Genomic DNA, 20,778 nt, shown 5'->3' with positions numbered 1-20,778 from the left:
TACCAGTACTTTACATCTTGCTTCTCCTGGTGGTGGCTGGCAGTGTCTCCTCTGCTCTGTCTTTCTCCTTCCTCATCTCTAGTTAGAATGTCCCACCTAACCTTATTCTGCCTCACCATTGGCCAAACAGCTTTATTTATCAACCAATCAGAGTAACACATTCACAGCATACAGAACGACATCATCCATCAGTAATACTTACATCTTATCTTAGATTAGTTGCTCCTTATTTAAAACTATTTGTCTTTCACCAATTTAAGAGGTTAAAAATAAAATACTGATATATTTGTTTTACATTATTTTATGTGTGTCTGTGTATGCCAGCTTGTATATGCCACAGTACACATTGAGGGCAGAGGACAACTTGGAGTCCATTCTCATTCTGCCATGTGAGTTCTCGGCATTGAATTTAGATTGTCAAGTTTGATGACAAGTATTCTTTCTGCTGAACCATTGTGCTGGCCCTGATTCACGTTTGTGTGCAGTATATGCTGGATCTGTAAATATCTGACTAAACAACCTTACCTTTTTATATATAGATGGTATTGCTGATGTAAAGAAGTCTCTTGAACTCAATCCAAATAATCCTACTGCTTTCCTGAGGAAAGGGTATGTAATTAACTCATGGGTTTGGACTATAGCTAGTAGGTGTGGATTTGTTGAGTAAATTTGTTATAAGCTATTTATATATGTTGTAACCATACAATACTAACTTATGTAACTATGTTAACTGAAGAATGAGATAATGTATGGTTTTAAAGTAATGATGACTGAAGTAACTGCAAAGTGTGGCTGGAACTGATGGATGTTCTCTGTCAACAAAGCTAGATAGCCACAAGGAGTAATAAACAAAAACTTGTCAGTTTTGTTTGTATTTAAGCAGTGCTTATTTTCATAAGAATGACTTAGTTAACTGAGAAACTAATTCTTTTATATAATTGTTTTGAAATTGATATATTTGTACAATTAAAATCAGATTCTTCAACTGAGTATTAAAACTGAGTTTTATGATATTATAGTATCTAAAATAATCCTTCTGGCTTATTAGCATACACTTGAAATTCTCTTTCAGCATATGAAAGTAAAAAGTGTCTTTATTTAGAAAGAAGGCTATTTTGCATGATTCATGTGTGTGTATTAATTTGTCTTTAATGTTCTCATACAGGATGTGTGAGTACCATGAAAAAGACTATGCTTCTGCTTTAGACACTTTTGCAGAAGGACAGAAATTAGATAGTAAGTATCAGAATTACGTTTTCAGAAATGAATATCCTTTTTGGATCTTAAATACCATATCTAAATTTTGTTAAAATCTTATTGTCCCAGAAACCCAATACCCTTTTTCTTCATTATTTCATGTTGATTTTAGAATTTGAATTCATTTAAAGTTTGATTAAATTGACCTTTCTTTAGCATTTCAATCACAGGTAAACTTTGCCATTAACAACTAAAGTTAGGGTCTGGCCAGTGGTTAGCCATTAAAGCACGTGGTGTGCAAGCAAGAGGACTGGAGTTTGGGTCCTTAGCACCCTTGTGAGTGCCAGATGGGGTGGCGGCTTGCTTGAGTTTCAGCCTGAGGAGGCTGGGGCAGAGGGTTCCTGGAGCAAGTTGGCTATCCAGACTAGCCAAATAGTGACCTCTGTGATCGAGAGGACTTGCCTCAGAGAATAGGAGGAAGAGCAGTGGAGAAAGGTTGATGACATCGGTTCAGACCTCCAAACATGCACATACATGTTCTGGCGTGCTATACACACATACATGAAAAGAAAGGGGAAGGAAGGGAAGAAGCCAAAAACTATGTGCAAACTCTCAATGTGCTTTAGTTGGTTGATTTTTTTTTTTTACTCCTTTTACTCTTTGCTCTTTGGGGGCCTGCTACCCTGTTCCCAGATAAATAACCATGGAGACTTATTACTTATGAATGCCCAGCCTTAGCGTGGCTTATTTCTACGCAACTTTTCTTAACTTATCCTGTCTACCTTTTGCCTCTGGCCTTAACTTTATCCTACATACCTTTCTTTACTCTCACTTCCTGGCTTGCTCTGTGGCTGGGTCAATGCTCCTGATGTCCTCCTCTCTTTTTCTTCCTTCTCCTTCCCTCTTTTTGTCCTTCCTCCTGCCTTGCTGTTGGCCATTCAACTCTTTATTAGACCAATCAGATCTTTTAGATAGATGAAGTAATGATGCATAAATCTAATTAATCTTATCAATAAAGAATCAGGACTCAGATATCAGGGTAAAAACCTGAAAGATCAGAGGAGCAGGGGAGCAGCCATAGTTGCTTCCTACCTTTCCAGTTCCTCTGACCAAAAAGACCTAGATCCTGTCTCTGCCCCACATTATTGCTTCCTGTCTCCTCTCTGTCCAGACTTCTATGGTTAACTAGTGACTAGCTCTGCCCTCTGACTCCAAGCTAGCTTTATTTGTCAGAACACAAACAAAATATCAGATTTCCCCCTTTTTGTCTAAATAAAAAGCAAAGGTTTTAACTAACATAGAAAAACTATGCAAAGTATAACTATATACAAATATATGTAGGCAGTAATTACATTAACAATGTCCAGTCCATAGCATTTGACAGATTCAGAGAAAATAGTACATTTATCTATCCTGTTTTGGTGAATCCAACGTGTTGTATCTAATTCTCTTTCTATCCTAGCTTGCATTACCAACCCAAAACTATCTTTTTATGTCTCTCAGCCTTATACACGTTAAACCTCTTTCGTGAGTTTCTTTTCTGAATTTGGTAACAAGGAAAACTATAACTGTCTAGTATTCAACTTCATTAGAAACATTAGAAGGATATAATATTACCTGAGTAAACAGGAAGTGCAGAGCAAACAACTTTCAAAACTAAGAATGACAGAAACAGCTGGCTGCCTGGACAGTCACCCAAGGTTCCTCTGTAATGTTGGGGCATCCATCTTCAGCCTGCAGGCCTAGAAATATCTGACAGACATTTGTGAAGGAGGGTTTTTGAAGGACTTACTTACCTTGTCTTGGCAAGACTTGGCAGTCACTTTCTTTCATACTCTGCTTGTCCAATTTGGACAGCATGCTGTCAGCAGTTGAAGCAAGGACACTTTCTTGCCCAGTGGCTAACTTTTGCCACACAGAAAGTAAACTCCATATGGAATTTCTTTGATGCCCATCATCTTCTCTGAAGTTGACTGGTGCTACCAGGAGCAGCCATGTCTTATTGTCATAAACAAAAAGAACCTTATGCTATTAAAACATCTTAAATGCCATATTCAGTAGGTCTCTGAAGTGTTTGAAGACCACCTATCTATCTAAAATATATCTGTTTGACCTTGAAAACATACTTAACATGACTACAAGTTTGATTGTAATAGGTGACTAACCACTAACCTGCATTTCTTTGTTATCCTAAATAGTTTGTAATAATAGCTTTCAAGGACTAGAAATTTACATTATACTGTTAAATGAGCTGTATAGGTATAAAACTTTGAACAAGAGTAGAAACGTATATACAGTATGTTCTAACCAAAATAACCTTTTTGTCTAAATAAAAATGAAAGATTTTAACTTTAACATAGTAAAACTACATACAATGAAAACAGTTATCAAGGAAGAATTATTTACAATATTCAGTCCATTTGTATTTCACATATTCTGAGAAAATACTCCATTATCTATTCTTTCTTAGTGAATCCAAAGTTTATAACTAACTTACTTTCTATCATAACTAAGGAAAACTGCAATTATTATTATCTAGTCTTCAACTCCATCAAAGGCCCCAGAAGGATATAGTATCATCTGAGTAAACAGGAAGTTCATTGCAAGCAATTTCCAAAAATAAGAAATGACAGAGAGATCTGGCTGCCTGGACAGTCACCCAAAGTTCCTCTACATAGTTGGGGCATTCATCTTCAGCCTATAGGCCTAGAGTATCTGGCAGACTTTTCAGTGAACCTTTCCTCTTTGTCCTGCAGAATGTCTGGAAGACTCTTCTGTGAAGCAGGAACCCTGAAAGACCATCCTGCCTTGTTTTGGCAAAGTTTAGTCACTTTCCTGTGGTCCTACATATTCAGTTTATAAAACATATGTCAAGCAGTCAAGGCAAAAGCAGTGTCTTACCCAAATGCCTCATCTTGCCACACAGAAAGCAAACTCCTATGGAGTTTCTTTGATGCCCATCATTTTCTTTTATGAAGTAAATTGGTGCTGCCAGGAGCAGATGTGTATCATTGTCATGAAAAACCTTAGGTTATTAAACGTTTTAAATGCTATATTCTGTAGTTCTTTGAAGTGTTTGAAAATCATTTGTCTAAAATAATACCTTTTTTTTTTTTTTTTTTTTTTTTTTGTTTGTTTGTTTGTTTGGTTTTTCGAGACAGGGTTTCTCTGTGTAGCTTTGCGCCTTTCCTGGAACTCACTTGGTAGTCCAGGCTGGCCTCGAACTCACAGAGATCCGCCTGGCTCTGCCTCCCGAGTGCTGGGATTAAAGGCGTGCGCCACCACCGCCCGGCATACCTTTTTACCTTGAAAACATACCTAATGTTGACTATAAGTTTGATTATAACCTCATTTCTTAATTATACATTGCATTTTTAAATGAGCTGCATAAGCACAAACAAGAGTAGCAACATATATACAGTATAACAAAAATAACCTTAAATTTGTATCAATATAACAATCCATGCCAATGCAACATATCAGAGATTAGTAGTTGTCTTTTTATCCTATATTCCTATAGTTCCTTAAATGATAGCAAACATCCATGACCCACCAAATAACCAAAAGCCTCCCACAACCCAACTCTTGGGAATGTGGATGTTGTTTTCTCTAGACTGCTCCCTGTTTTCTGTGGGTGAAACACCTTTAGAGGTCCCTGAGAAGATCTGAGATAATGGCCAAGTCCTGGAAAGACCATCTATAGCCTTTGTTGATAGATATCACCTGCCAAATTTCAGGAAGTCTCCTTTGATCAAACCTGATCCATATTAACCTGGAACGAAGCAAAACTGCTTCTCCAAAGTAATGCATCTTTTAAGTTCCATTTTACAAATACATTTTTTGACTTCCATTTTAAAGTTAAGGCATTCTTAAACTATCTAGGCCTGTTTATTTCATCAGTCCCTCTTTCAGTCTCATGTCTCTTAGCAGCTGTTGTTGCTTATCAGCATTCAAAAAAAATTCAAAATCAACACAATATTACATAGGATCTAGACTCCCTGTGTGTTTCCCATCTTACGTGCCTTTTTTCTTTTATATTACTTTCACTGTCTCTTTAAAGACTTTATTATTTTTTAAACTCTTTCTATGACTATATATATCTATATTCTTTCTTACACCTGTACACATTGTAAAACACACTGGAACCTGTTTAAAGGTTTTTTTTTCTGTCTGGATCTCTTTTACTGCATACCTCTAGTTTTTTTTGACCATCTGAGTAAATTTTAAACTGCTAAGCTACCGCTAGGTCCTCCAGACACTCTATCAGCTGGCTCCGCTGCTTTTGGGGTCATGAGAGCCAAGCCTAAGGCTTGAGGCTTGGTCAGAGGTGCGTGACCAAGAACTGCATTCAGCCTCCCATGTATGGAATGCCAGTGCCCTGCACTATGGCAGGCCTTTTTTTTTTTTTTTTTTTTTTTTTTTTTTTACTTAGGTTTTTTGTTCTATTTAGCATGAAAAAGGCTGTGTAAGTGCTCTGCTGTAGGGCACTTCTCTTTAAAGGAGCTGTGTCTTTCTTTTTTCCTTCAAGTTTTCTCAGGCCCTGTGGAAATTTGAGAGCCTCACGTTGGTATGCCAAAATGTAGTTTTGTGTGTTTGTTTTGTTATTTACTCTTTTAGCTTTTTAGTCTTTTGGGGGGGGCCCACCACACAGCTCCCAAATAAATCACACAGAGGCTTATTCTTTCTTATGAATGCCTGGCCTTAGCTTGGCTTGTTTCTTGCAGCTTTTCTTAAATTATCCCATCTACCTTTTGCCTCTGGGCTTTTATCTTTCTCTATTTCTGTAAATCTTTTCTTTCCTTCTTACTCCATAGCTTGCTCTATGGCTGGCCCCTGTGGTCCTCTCTCCTTTTCTCACTCCTCAATCCTTTCCTCCCAGATTTCTCCTTCTATTTATTCTCTCTGCCTGACAGCCTCACCTATCATTTCTCCTGCCTTGCTGTTGGCCATTCAGCTCTTTATTAGACAAATCAGGTGTTTTAGACAGGCTCAGTAACACAGCTTCACAGAGTTAAACAAATGCAACATAAAAGAATGCAATATATCTTTGCATCATTAAACAAACGTTACACAGTATAAACAAATGTAACACATCTTAAAATAATATTCCACAATAATGTGCTTTCTTTGCTGTTTAATCTAGCTGCCCTCCTGGCATGTGCATGAATATTTGTTGAGTGCATGTGTTGACCAGTAATTAATCTCAGGTAGCATTCCTTAGGAACTGTCTTTGTTTTTTGAGATGGGACTGGAGCCTTGCTCTGTTAGGCTAGCCTGCCTGGCCAATGAGCTCCACTGCTGGTATTCCAAGCTCACACCGTCACACCTGGCTTTTTACATGAATGCTGGAGGTCACACTGAAGTCCTTCTGCTTGTTTGGCAACTAGTCTCTCCCAGAGCCTGGCTGTGTTTTCTTCTACTGGAAAAGTGAAAATTTAATTTGATTTCTTGTTCAGAAGTGAGTTAATGGGGCTGGATATGGCTCAGGTTAAGAGCACTGGCTGCTCTTCCAGGGGATCCAGCATACACAATTGCCTGTATCCTCAGTTCCAGGGAATCCCACACCCTCTTCTGGCCTGTGAGGCCACCAGACACAGCTAGGGTGTACAGACATACATCCATACATGTACACAGAGCACTCACACATAAAATAATAAAATTTAAAAAACTGAATGTCCATTCTAAGTTAGGTTGCTAAAAGAGGAGGTTCGACAGCAGAGTCTTTGTATGGACAAGTAAAGGGTTAAGTCTGAGAACCTTGTGAGATACAGGTTCTTCCCGTTTATGGCAGTGTCATGTAACCTAGACTGATGTTGAGCTCATTATGGAGCTGAGGATGACCTTGACCTTGTGACCTTCCTGCCATTACATCTGGAGTGCTAGCATTACTGACAGGCACCATTGTACCCAGTTTATGTAGTTAGTGCTGGGGATCAAATCCAGGGCTTCCTGTAGACACACAGCTATATTCTCAGGCACAAATAGTTTTGAGAGTATTATGCTTCTTCAAATTACCATGATTTTGAGAAGTACTATAAATGGACATTTCCTGTCTTGACTTCCTGGTCCCAAATAACTGACTCAGAGGCTAAATATGAATTATAAATGTTCGATGGATAGCTCAGGCTTGTTACTAGCTAACACTTACACTTAAGTTAACCCATATTTCTATTTATGCATTGCCACATGGCTCATGGCTAGTTACTTCACGTCCTTCATGCACTTCATTTTTTTCTACACATCCTGCTTGCTTGGTGGCTGGCTGACTGGCTAGTTGGTATCCCTCCTGACTCAGCCCTCCTTCTTCCCATCATTCTCTGTTTGGTTTTCCTGCCTAACTTCCTCCCCAACTACCAGCCTGTCAGCTTTTTATTAACTAGTGAGAGTGATACATATTCATAGTGTAGAAAAGGATTGTTCCACAGCAAGTGTGTATGAACCAGGATCTAGTTACATAGAGAAAGTGAGTGCTGGAAAGCTACCAAAAGGTAGATTTTATAAATAATCTTATAGAAAATTATAGGAAACTTCATAATCCAAATTGTGTTATTTAATTTCTTTCCTGTGGTTGAATGTTACTGCAGTTCTTTAAAACAGAGGTTCTTAACTGGAAACAGTTTTACTTCAGGGGGACTTTTGTCAGTGTCTGAAGAGATTGTTGATAGTCATAACTAGTGGAAGGGGGCTACTGAAGATAAACTTTGAGTAGCATCTTGTAGTGCACATGATTGTTCCCATGAGAGGTATCTGGTCCAAAATGTCAGTAATGATGAAATTGACAAGCCCTGCTCCTAAAGTGCTACATGTTTTAAAAATTTACTTTGTAGTGCTTTGTCATTGCTCTTGTACATAATTTCTCAGAAGAAAGGACTTTAGGCTCCAGTATGCAAATAGAAGCAATAACTTAGGAAGGTGGTTATCTAGGAAACAGTAATACTTCAATTTGTTTGCCGTAGTTTGGGCACATGGATTCTATAGCTGTTGATTTGCTCTTTGCAAATCTAAAGAATCTAGTTTTCTAATTTTTGTGATGTGAGGCATTCTATATTCTGTATCCTTTGCTTTGTGCCTTCTTCCCCCTTGTATGGTAAGAGGCTTTTACTGGTTGTGTGAATAATAGGTTATTTAAGACTAGTGTTTGAACATAATAGTTCCCCAGAAGAAAGAATATAGTGCATGTGTGCCTAACTAACATTTTGATAAGACATGACTAGTTTAATTCTTCTTATAAATCAGGCAGTTTTGAAATGTTGTATGACTGGGCAGTGGCAGCACATGCCTTTAATCTCAGTACTTGGGAGGCAGAGGCAGGTGGATTTTTGTGAGTTCAAGGCCAGCCTGGTCTACAGCACTAGATCCGGGACAGCCAGGGCTACACAGAGAAACCCTGTTTTGATCACTTAATATTTAGCACTGTTTACTAGGCATAGTAACTATTTAGATATTGTTCCAGATCTTCAGAGGTAAATAATTTGTTGATTTCATTTACATTTCTGTTCTCTAAATATGTAGTTTACTATGTATGTTCACTTTCTTGGATATCATGTAACTTGGAGATGTGACTGTTTCCTAAAGTATTGAAGATAGACAAAATCACAGAGGAAATGGTAGATAGAGCAAGATGAAGGGATGAGAACTCATTTGGGCATCTCATTCAAGCTTCCTTTGCCTTATGAGAGAGTTCCTTTAAGATCGGGGTAGATGCAGGAAATGTAGATTATAAACATCTGAGGAACTAGTGAGACTGACTGGGGTTAGAACTGGTTGAACAGAACTCAGTGGTCAACCCATGGTTGCATTAGAGCTTTAGCAGTGTGCTTGCTGTGCTCTCTGGGCAGGCAGTATCTATTTTATTAATAGACTTCTCAGTTCCCAGTGCCTGCACTATTTCAGTCAATAGTAGGCTGCTAGTAATATTGGTTGAATGAATCTGTTACATTGTTCACATGAGGAATTTGACAGTCAAGTTTTTTGTTTTTGTTTTTTTGTTCCAGGTGCAGATGCAAACTTTGCAATCTGGATTCAAAGGTGCCAGGAGACTCAGAATAGTAAGTATGTTGGGTGGGTTCCACAGTCTTGTTTTTTAACCTTTCTTGGTTCTGGGGGTCAAACCCATGGCCTTGTACATGCTGGGCAAGTCGTGCTCCACCATTAAGTTACACCCCAGCCCCAGTAATAGACTGCTTCTGATTGACCCTCAGTTTTAGTCTTTCTTATGTCAGAAGGAAAATTTAATGGTTTTCTTTTGCCAAAAGTATTATGTTATTACCAGTAAAAGGTAATCAAGGAATCTAAAGTTAAACTCCTAGATGCAAAATAGAACAATTTGCTTCAATAGAAACAATTTGCTTCATTTGAAATATATAGAATTAGCTTTCTTGATGTGTTTGTTGTAGAAATCATGTCTGTAGCCTTGCCTACAAACATACTGTTATCTGAAAATGCTTCCTTTTTTATGTTTTGTAGGATCAGAATCTGAAGTGGTAAGTCCATTCACCCCTCATGTTTATTTAGTCATGTTAAACTTAATGAATCAAATATATTTAAGCCAGGGTTTGGGATGAGCTCTCATAAATATTAAACAATTCCATTTAAATATTAGTTATCTGAAATAATTCATTTTGTTGAAATAAAACTACAAGTTTTAATCATGTAAAGTACTGGGTTGTCTTAATGAAGTTAGTGTGTAATCTAAGCTGATGGGGTTTTAGTGTGATTATTTCCTATCTGTTCCTTGCCAATGTCTACAACTTATTAGGTTAAATAGTTGTCATCATATAGGGCTTTTTTTGTTTTTGTTTTTGTTTTACACCGTAGGTGTAAAGTACACTGGAAATGCTTTTACTTGTCTGATTCATTCTTAATACTTGTTAATGTTTTGGACATGAGAATCTTAAATTACAGTGCCAAGGCTGCAGAGCTGACTCAGTAGTTGAAAGCACTCGTTGCTCTTCCTAGCACTCAGGTTCAGTTCCCAGTATCTACATCAAGTAGCTCACAACCACTTGTAACTCTAATTTCAGGGTATTTGACGCCCTCTGGCTTTCTAGTACACTGTTCACATGAACAGACACTTAGGCAGGCACACATACACAGAAATAAAAAATGAACAGATCTTTAAAAAATTATTGTGTAATTGTAAGGAAAAGTAACAATATGGTGAACTTAATTTTTTTTAATTTCTTTTATGTGTATGAGTGTTTTGCCTGTGTGTATATCTGTGTACAATATATATGTGTGTGGTATGTGTGGAAATCAGAAGAGGACATCAGATTCCTGGAACTGGAGTTGTCAGGTGGTTGTGAGCTTCCATTGGGTACTAGGAATCGAACCTGGGTCCTCTGGAAGGGCAAGTCAGTGCTTTTAACTACTGAGCCATCTTTCCAAGCCCCATGGTTTTTTTTTTTATCAGTTTAGACTTTCATATAATGCAGTTAAATTATGACATACTGTCTTAGGAGTAGTTGTCACATACATAGTCAAGAAAGAAAATCACAAGGAGTTGGGAAATGTGTGTAGAACTCATTTTATGGATAATTACCTTTTTGAGATGCTCATTCGTCTTTTAAGGAAGATTTCCATCTCAAGTTTCCAAAATTACATTGTGACATTGAGAAAACAACTTATTCTGCGAGATGTATTCATGTATGAAGTGTGTCTAACAGAACTAATCTGCTTTAGACAGATTTCCCTGGGAGCATTAGGCAATGCATGTGTATAGGTAAAGTTTAGAACAACTTTCAACAAAATTGAAGCCCTGTTCAACCATCTCTGTCCACCTGTGCTCACCGCTTAATCCTAGGTGCCCGGGCAGTAAATGAGGAACTGATTGAAGAGGTCTTGACAGGTTGGCTTCCTAATTCACCTGTTGATAGTTCTTTGTTCAGGCCTTAGGCTAGGTTTGTGGTGGGGTTTGTGTATGGGCCAGGCTCTTGAAGTACTGTGAGCTGAGAAAAGCAACTTAAAGGGAAAAAGAAGGTTTATTTTTGACTCAGTGTCACTCATCTGGTTAGGGAGATCAGTCAAAACAGCTGCTTACATCAGGGGGACCAGGAAGTACAGAAAAAGGGAGCAGCCTGGGTACCCAATGTAACCTTCAAAAGCATTCATCCCCAGTGACTTTCCTCCAGCCAGCCCTGCTTCTTGCAATGGTACCATCTACTACATGTAACCTTTGGGATCTGAGGATACTTTGTATCTAAACTGTTCAGTCTGTGAACAACAGAATGGTATTTGCATAACAAAACTCCATTTGTCCAGTAGTAAAGGATACAGAGCTTTAGTGTGTTCTGTCGTGCTGTGGTTTGGTCTGTCGGTCTGTCTGTCCGTCTATCTATCATCTGGTCTGTCTGTCCGTCTATCTATCATCTATTCATCTGTCCATCATTTATCCATCTGTCCATCTATCTTTTTTTAAGAATTTTTTTAAAATGTGTCTTGAGTGTTTTCCCTAAATGTACGTGTATACACACCACATGTACCCTTGGATGAACAGAAGTGGGCATTGGATCTCCTGGAACTGGAGTTATAGGTGGTTGTGGGCTGTCACGTTGGTGCTGCAAACTGAACCTGGGTCTTTTAGAGAGTGGTCAGTACTTTTTTAACTGCTGAGCCATCTCTTCTGCCCTGATTTAGTCTACTTTTGTCCTGGTTCCAACCTAAATTGTAATTGTTTCCTGTGTGCAAACTGGAACTCCGAGTTCTCTTCACACCTCTGGAATGGTTTTGCTCACTTTGGTTGCTTCTTTTTTCATTTAGGGACAATGCAGAGGCCACCCATAACTCTGGGCATCATCTTTACCATTCCATGCCTTAACTAGTGGACATATAGTTTATCAGTGCTATGTGGATTAGGGAATTCTCATTGCCATGGCTGGGAATGGTGTCTCATCCTTTTAATACTTAAGAGGCAGAGGCAGGAGGATCAGGAGTTCAGCCAGCTTAGGCTATGAATGAGACTGCGTGAAGTAAAAGTCAGTTTATTTCCTCATGGTCGGGGTGTGTTGTAGAGATACCTTAAATAGAGTAAAATGTTCTTCTGAAGCTAACCATTGAGATGGTCCTTTCCGGTTTTTAGAGCAGCATTTGATATCGTAATTAAGCCTGAGGTTATACTGTCTCTTAAAAATGATTTTTCTTTCTTGAGACAGAATCTCATGTATCCTGTGCTAGTCTTGAACTTGCTTTGTCACTGAGGATGAGCCTGACCTCCTGCTCCTCTTGTCCCTAGCTCCCAAGTGCTGGGATAGAGGGTGTACTGCTACCACATCAGGCTGAAAATGGTTTTCCAAATGCTAACCCGATCAGTTCTGAGTTCCGTATCTTATGACTGGATAGACTACACAAGTCAGTTCTCCCAGTCATACTTCATAGAAAGTTTTGTTGTTGTTTGTGGCAGGGTCTCAATGTGTAAGGCTGGCCTGGAACTCCTGCTCCTCCTTCCAAGCAGCCTACCAAGCTTTAAGATTGTACACTGTACTTTTTCCACATTAAAGAACCATAGGCCTAAGTGAATTAATAATATTTGAATTTTTTAATATAGCTGCTGAACTAACGTGTAAAAATCTTTCTCTTTCACCTTGCCCAAATCAGTCTGCATCTCAGAGAACTCAGTCAAAAATCAAGTAAGTGTTTCTTTTTTTATAAAGCAGTGCCTGGTAATGTGCTTAAAGAGAAGAAAACTCTGGTTTCACAGAAGGCAGAGTGTACTGTGTAATTTTAAATATTTTCTATTTTTAAAAGTTGTGTTAGGCCGGGCGGTGGTGGCGCACGCCTTTAATCCCAGCACTCGGGAGGCAGAGCCAGGCAGATCTCTGTGAGTTCGAGGCCAGCCTGGTCTCCAAAGCGAGTTCCAGGAAAGGCGCAAAGCTACACAGAGAAACCCTGTCTCGAAAAACCAAAAAAAAAAAAAAAAAAAAGTTGTGTTAGGTCTTTATGAAAAATAACATTTTAAGGCTGTCTACTAATTAGTATTAACAAATAATTCAAATAGCTCTCATCTCTAAACTTGCTTTGCTTGGTTCCATATTATGTTGCCTTTCTGTGTATTAAGGAGAGCTGCTTCCAGTTAAGTTGATACTGTTAAACATGTAAAGAAGCAGTAGGCTACACAGAATTGAAATTTGCCATGCTGGTGGTGGTGAAGTATGTGTGTGTGTGTGTACATGTGCATGCACATGCACATGCATGATAGTGGTGCTGAAGATTGAACCAGCAAAAGCCTCATGCATGCTAGGCAAGTGCCATGTAGGTGAGTTGTTGTTCACAGTATAAGAGGCAGGACAAATATAAGGCCCTTGTCCTGCCTCTTATATATGAATCAGTTTTTCATAGGAATGTTCTACATGAGTTCAAAGTTAGTACTGCAGTCACAATAGTGAATAGCAAAGCTTAGTCAGTAAAGTGCTTACCCTGCAAGCTTGAGCACATGAGTTTGGATCCCTATTACCCACATAAAAACAAAACAACAACAAACAAACAAAAAGACTGGTCACGGCAGCACACGTCTGTAATCCAAGTGCTGGGTAGGTGGAGAAAAGTGGATCCCTGGAGCTCACTGGCCAGCCAGCTTGCCTAGCCATTTAGTGAACTCCAGGTTCAGTGATAAACCCATTTCAAAAAATAAGGTAGGAAACAGTTGAGGAAGACACCCAACCACTGGCCAACACACACATACAAGCATACACTCAGCCACATGCATACATGCACAAAACATACACAAAAATTATCCACTAGCCATGTAAACAACTTGTGTTCTTTTTTAATTTTTTTATTGAGAAAATATTTTTTTATTATCTTTTTTTTTTTTTTTTTTTTACATCCCAGCTGCATTTTCCTCTCCCTCCTCTCCTCCCAGCTCCTCCCTCACTGTCCCTCTGCTCCAAACCCCCCCCCCCCACTGCCCATCCACTCCTCCTTTTATATTCAGGAAAGGGCAGGCCTCCCATGGATATCAACCGGATGTGGCATTAAGTTGCAGTAAGACTAGACACCTCCACTCATGTTAAGGCTGGATGGGGCAACCCAGCATGAGGAAAGGGGTCCCAAAAGCTGGCAAAGAGTCAGAGACAGCCCCTGCTCCCATGTTAGGAGTTCCACAAGAGGACTAAGTTACACAACTGTCACATATATGCAGAGGGCCTAGGTCAGTCCCATGTAGGCTCCCTGGGTGTTGGTTCAGTCTCTGTGAGTCCTGGTTAAAGAACTTGTGTTCTTAAGATGATAACAGAAACACCTGATGGTTTGCTGTAGAACTGTGCACTATCACTGAGTTGTGGAGGTGTTTGCTGAGACTACTGAAGTGCGCTTCTTTAATCAACATGCTTTTATTGTAATCTAAGTAGCTGAGGTGGCAGTTCAAAACAGTTTATAAGTATACTGTGAAGCAGGCACTTCCCTTGATTTAGACATATAATAATGCAGGATAAACAGCTTTGCCCTCTGGGAGATTATAGTCTACTCTAGTTTGGAAGTGACAACGCCTACATTTTCAGAGCTTTTGTTGTGGGAGGACATGTAAAATATGACTCTTTAGACACAGTGGTCTTTCCTCAAAACTTGAGTGAAAGAGAAAGGAGTATAATTTGCTGGCATTGTGGGGGATCTATGTAATTTATACTCAGTTGTGTCTCCTCTTTGTATCTGCTCCCCTCTTGGGGTGAACAGAGCTTAGAGTGTTGACTCAGGTTGACCTGTGTCCCTTGTCTCAATGCTGCTGATTGATTCAGAAGCTGATCACTTCATTTTTCTGAGCTAGCATTCTCAATCTGTTTTTTTGTTTTTGGTTTTGGTTTTTTTTTTGTTGTTTTTGGTTTTTCGAGACAGGGTTTCTCTGTGTAGTTTTGGAGCCTGTCCTGGAACTCACTCTGTAGACCAGGCTGGCCTTGAACTCACAGAGATCCTCCTGGCTCTGCCTCCCGAGTGCTGGGATTAAAGGCGTGCGCCACCGCCGCCTAGCTCAGTCTGTTTTTAAAATGTTAGCGTTAGGCGGAAATGAGAGAACTGGTAACTGTTCAAGTTTCCTCTTCTGTATTAGCTTAAGCACAGCATAATTAGGAAATGAGAGGGTCTGTACCTGCTGGAAAGGTTTGGATCCTCTGCCTCCCACTCTCTTCTGCCGATGTAGGTGACAGGAATTTAGTTTTCCTCATTGTTTACAGCTGCTTTGTTACTGTCTTCCTCAAGGTGGAGCTCTTGTTACTTAACAGTCTATTAATTTGACAAACAACTTTAAGAAAATCAGAAATTATATGACTATATTCCTTTAAATAGGTATGACTGGTATCAAACGGAATCTCAAGTAATCATTACACTTATGATCAAGAATATTCAGAAGAATGATGTAAATGTGGAATTTTCAGAAAAAGAGGTAATGAATCTTTGAACCATCTATTATATGGAGGTTAAATACTATTTATAAGTTTAGTATATTGCAGAATAGTTTATACCAGTTTATTAGATATATTCCATTTTTTCTTGAGATAATATGGAAAATAATGAATAAAATTGGAAGCATTCATTTTAATTATTTTTCTTTGAGACAGGGTTTCTCTAGTTGTCTTGGAACTCACTTTGTAGAACAGGCTGGCCTGGAACTCATGGAGATCCATCTGCCTCTGCCTCCCAAGTGCTGGGTTTATAGGTAAGGGCCAGACCACACTGCCCAACTCATTTGAAGTTTTTTAACATTTGAACTATGTCACCGTGACTGGTCTTGAACCTGCTGTAATCCTCCTGCCTCTGACTCTGGAGTGCATGTCACTGTGCACTTACTGTACATGGTGAACTTACGCCACTATCACTGGCTTATGTGCATCTTCGGCTAGATTTGCAGGGTAAAGCAGAACTGGGTCGACATAATTAAGATCCATGCTTTGGTTAAACTTTCTGGGATATGTTACTTTTAAAAAGGTTTAGTTTACCACCGCCACCACCCACCCACCCATCCACCACCACACACAAAAAAAGTTTAGTTGTATGAGATTTATACATGTCTTAAAATATATTAACTACTCAGCATATTAACTATTTAACTAAATCAAATGAATATGATTTAATATCTTTTTCTTCCTCATGATAGATACTTAAGAGCAGTAGTGTGGTAGAATTAACATAATTTACACATGAGTAGGCATTTTTAAAACTATGTGCTCTATTACTTTGTTCTTGTGTATTGTTTTCTTCATTTGAATATTAAGTATATGTGATTAGATCTGTAACTAATACACTTTTGAAGTACCTAAATCTGACATTCCAGAGATGGTGAAATGGCTTAGTGGGTAAAGGCCCCTTTTGCCAGGCCTGACAATCTGAGCTCAGTCCTGGGGTTCCACATAGTGAAGGGAGAGAGCAGACGCCTGAAGCCTGTCATGTGACCTCCACATGATGTGGCAGGTGTAGGAGGATGAGCGCTCACGAGCACACACTAAAACAAAACACACAAATGTAGCTAAAGTTTTCCTGCCTGACCCACAGTCAGGACAAATCTCTCTCACCTGCCAGTCCCACAACCGCTCAGACCCGACCAAGTAAACACAGAGACTTATATTGGTTACAAACTGTATGGCCGTGGCAGGCTTCTTGCTAACTGTTCTTACAGCTTAAATTAATCCATTTCTATAAATCTATACCTTGCCACATGGCTCGTGGCTTACTGGCATCTTCTCATGCTGTTTGTCATCATGGAGGCTGGCAGTGTCTCTCTGCCTCAGCCTTCCACTTCCCAGCTTTATTCTCCTCCTTGTCCCGCCTCCACTTCCTGCTTAGCCAATGGCCAATCAGTGTTTTATTTATTGACTAATCAGCAACACATTTGCCATACAGAACATCCCACAGCACACAAATCTGACTTTATATGTAAAACACTTAATCTGCAGCATTGCTGAGATTTGTATTTCTATTAAATACTTAGCCTTTTATGTATATTTACAAATCTGATGCCCACTTTGTTTTCCCTAGTTGTCTGCTGTGGTGAAACTCCCTTCTGGAGAAGATTACAATTTGAAACTGAGGTTGCTTCACCCTGTAGTGCCGGAGCAGAGCACGTTTAAAGTACTTTCAACAAAGGTAAGCAAGTTGAAAAAATGTAATATAAAAAAGGTAATGTCTGCAAAACAAATACTGGTGGACGTAATCGTCTAGACATAATAGGCTTGTACTTGTGTATGCTAGGCAAGTACTCACTCACAAGTCTACATCCTAGGCCTTGTAGCTCCTTTTAAGACACATACCATTAAGTTAAAAGGGATAAGTAAATAAGAACAAAGGGTTTTTTTCCCTAAATATTAAAATTACATTAAAGATTTTTAATTTTGTGTGTGTGTGGATATGTGAATGCCATGGTGGTTGGGTGGAGATCGTAGGACAACTTGTGGGAATTCGTTCTCTTTTACCATGTGGGTCCAGGGGGTCAAGCTTAGGTTGCCAGGCTTGGAGGCAGGTGCCTTTACTGGCTGAGTCATCTCACTGGCCCAAGAGCAATGACTTTTGAGTATTAGGTGTAGTTTGTTGTTGTTTTACTTAATACAACAATCCACTTAGCTTATGTGGTTATTGACATGCCTATTAATGTAGATTAATACTCTTAAGGAAAGGATTCTATTTAATAGACATATTCCTCCGCCAATTTAGTTATTGTGTGTGATGCTGTCCTGAGCATGTGTGTGTAGAGACTGAGGTGAGGTATCTTCTTTTTCAATTGACCTTCACCTTATTTGTTGTAGTAGTGTCTTTGACTGTACCACAGCTCCCTAGTTTATTTAGATTGGCAGGCCAGCGAGCCTCTGGAATCTGCCTGTTTCTGCCCTACCAGCTCTGGGATTGAGGCCAAATGACACAGCTGCATTGTCTATGGGTGATGGGAATCTAAGCTCGGGTCTCCATGCATGCAGGGCAAACACCTTACAATTTATTTTTATTTTTAAAATCGTGCACGTGTGTGTGTGTGTGTGTGTGTGTGTGTGTGTGTGTGTGTGTGTGTGTGTGTGTTGCTCACACCTGGAGTTGCAGGTAGTTGTGAGCCACCTAGTGTGGGCGCTGGAAGTATCTGCAAGAATGGTTTTTATTTACTACTTTTTGCCACTGAGCCATCTCTCCAGTTCTAACCAGCTTCTTAATCTGATACTTATTTGAATTTCTCAGTGTGGTCTGTTTTGATATACAAATACTCAGTCTCATACAGTTTATAACAAAGTACTACAAGGATGAATCTGCATTTTTAAATTTTATTAGTTAATCTGAATTTAGGTTATTTTTATTAAGATGAAATGATGAATATATTTGAATTATAATTTGTTTATATAGTTTAGATTCCTGTATGTTTTAAAAACAATACACAATGGAATTAGTTTTTAGAGTATTTTAAATATTCCAAAGAGGAAGGTAATAGTATAACTTAGTAGAGAATATAAAATTAAAAATAAAAATTACAGGATATGGTGGCTCATATGTGTAATCCCAGCATCCAGGAAGCTAGGGTGAGAGGATTGATGTGAGCTTGAGGCAAGCCTGGGCTACAGAGTGATTTTCAGGTCAGCATGGGTTAGGAGTGAGACCCTACCTTTAAAAAAAAGAAAGCAGCCGGGCGGTGGTGGCGCACGCCTTTAATCCCAGCACTCGGGAGGCAGAGCCAGGCGGATCTCTGTGAGTTCGAGGCCAGCCTGGGCTACCAAGTGAGTTCCAGGAAAAGGCGCAAAGCTACATAGAGAAACCCTGTCTCGAAAAACCAAAAAACAAAAAAAACACAAACAAACAAAAAAAGAAAAAAGAGAAAAGAAAAATACAGTAAAACATGTGACTTGTATGACCCAAATGATTTGTCCTTTAAAACCTGTCTCACGTATCAGGAACAAAGCTGGTTAATTATGAGGCAGCTACAAGACAGCGTGCTCTGTGGGGTGATGCAGGGTGAGAAGAGGGGTCAGCCAGTATTTCAGTTGTTGGTCCTATCCACAGAGTTAAATTTGTTTAATAATAGAATTTTGAGCAGTCAGTCACAAAACTGGGGAGATATGAGAGAGGCAGGTGAGGAAGTGTTGAGTTTGGCATTGTGCATTTTTTGTTAATTGGTTTTTAGTGGTTTTGGTTTTTAAGTTCAAGGCTGACCTCAAAGTTGTCATCCTCCTGCCTTGGCCTTTAGAAGCTGAAATTCAAATATTGTCCTTTGTTGTTGTGCCCCCCACCCCCACCTTTGCTAGCCATTGATCCGGGGGTCTTGTTAAACCTCACAAATACTCTACTTAGGTGTGTTCCCAGCCCGTGAGATTCTCACTGCATGTCCACTTGAAGTAATTTAAGTAAGAATGATTTTGTGAAGAGATGAATGACTCAAGAACTTGTATTTCACATATGTGACACATCAATACAGTTTGTATTTCTGGTAAACTGAATAATTTTTTAGCATGAATATGCTCACACTATTGCTAAATTTGGTAATCCTCCCCCTGTGTATGTAGTGCTCAGTGATACTTGTGTAATGGAAGAATCTAAATTAGAGTCTGGTTAACCCTGTGGAATTGATGGAGTAAATGGTTTATTCTTAGTTTTACATAGAGAAAGAAAACAAGCTCATAGGCTTAAATGCTTTCCTCAAATTTACACTACAGTAACTAATTGTTCACTGGGTAGCAGTATCACATGCCTATCCCAGGCTGAGGCAGGTGGATCTCTGTTAGTTTGAGGACAGCCTGGTTTACATAGTGAGTTCCAGGACAGCCAGGATTATGTAGAGAGACCTTGTTTCAAACAAACAATAATTGTTTGTATTGGCCCAGGATGCATATTTTAATTCTGACTGCCAGCTAAGGCTAGTGCTTCTTTACTTAGAGTTTTCTTTGTTCTGAATGGAAGAACTTAAGATTCTAACACTGTATTCTAAAGCAGGGCTTTTAAAACCATTTTGCTTGAGAAAATATTGGGTGACCCTGTGTATATATAGGTATATAATTCAAGCAATAAGTTTTTTTATTTATTTATTTATTTATTTATTTATTTATTTATTTTATTTTTTTATTTTTTTTTTTTTGGTTTTTTGAGACAGGGTTTCTCTGTGTAGCTTTGCGCCTTTCCTGGATCTCGCTCTCTGGACCAGGCTGGCCTCGAACTCACAGAGATCCGCCTGGCTCTGCCTCCCGAGTGCTGGGATTAAAGGCGTGCGCCACCACCGCCCGGCAAGCAATAAGTTTTAAAGAAATGTATTTAAAAACAATTCTTTGGTTATACATAGACTCTTGCCATTTATTAAAGATAAAAACAAATTTAAGGTAGGTGTTTTTGTTTGTTTTTGCATGAAGAATTAAGCTTGGTTGTTACTTGATGCATAGAGCATCTTAGAAATTTTCTAGAGTTGTTTGATGGTTTGGTTTTTGTAATCATCAGTTCTGAGAATGCTGCTTCACATCAATACATACTACAAAATGACTAGTACTTTTAGGGCCCTTTAAGAAAGGGTTGCAATTCTGTCCTGATCCCAAGCCAAAATTAATTGAATGATTTATTTATTTGTTTGTTTGTTTTTATGAAACTCAAGTTAGCAACTCAAACAGCAATTTAACAATAAAATCCAAAGATAGAGTCTTTTGATAC

General features: G+C 38.9%; 1 protein-coding gene across 1 annotated transcript in view; it reads left to right on the top strand.

Annotated features, from left to right (window-relative positions):
• Sugt1 (SGT1 homolog, MIS12 kinetochore complex assembly cochaperone) overlaps positions 1 to 20,778 on the top strand; it is a 43,731-nt gene that overhangs the window by 8,729 nt on the left and 14,224 nt on the right. Inside the window, exons 4-11 of the mRNA XM_052732651.1 lie at positions 540 to 609; positions 1,166 to 1,236; positions 9,192 to 9,245; positions 9,664 to 9,680; positions 10,176 to 10,187; positions 12,811 to 12,821; positions 15,469 to 15,565; positions 17,155 to 17,262. Of these exons, the coding sequence (XP_052588611.1) occupies positions 540 to 609; positions 1,166 to 1,236; positions 9,192 to 9,245; positions 9,664 to 9,680; positions 10,176 to 10,187; positions 12,811 to 12,821; positions 15,469 to 15,565; positions 17,155 to 17,262 (440 nt within the window). The remainder of the gene's footprint in view (positions 1 to 539; positions 610 to 1,165; positions 1,237 to 9,191; positions 9,246 to 9,663; positions 9,681 to 10,175; positions 10,188 to 12,810; positions 12,822 to 15,468; positions 15,566 to 17,154; positions 17,263 to 20,778) is intronic.

The sequence above is a fragment of the Peromyscus californicus genome, unplaced genomic scaffold, assembly GCF_007827085.1.
Source record: "Peromyscus californicus insignis strain IS unplaced genomic scaffold, ASM782708v3 Scaffold_12__1_contigs__length_115047231, whole genome shotgun sequence".
In the NCBI taxonomy this organism is placed as follows: Eukaryota; Metazoa; Chordata; class Mammalia; order Rodentia; family Cricetidae; genus Peromyscus; species Peromyscus californicus.
This window is presented reverse-complemented; position numbering and strand designations above follow the sequence as displayed.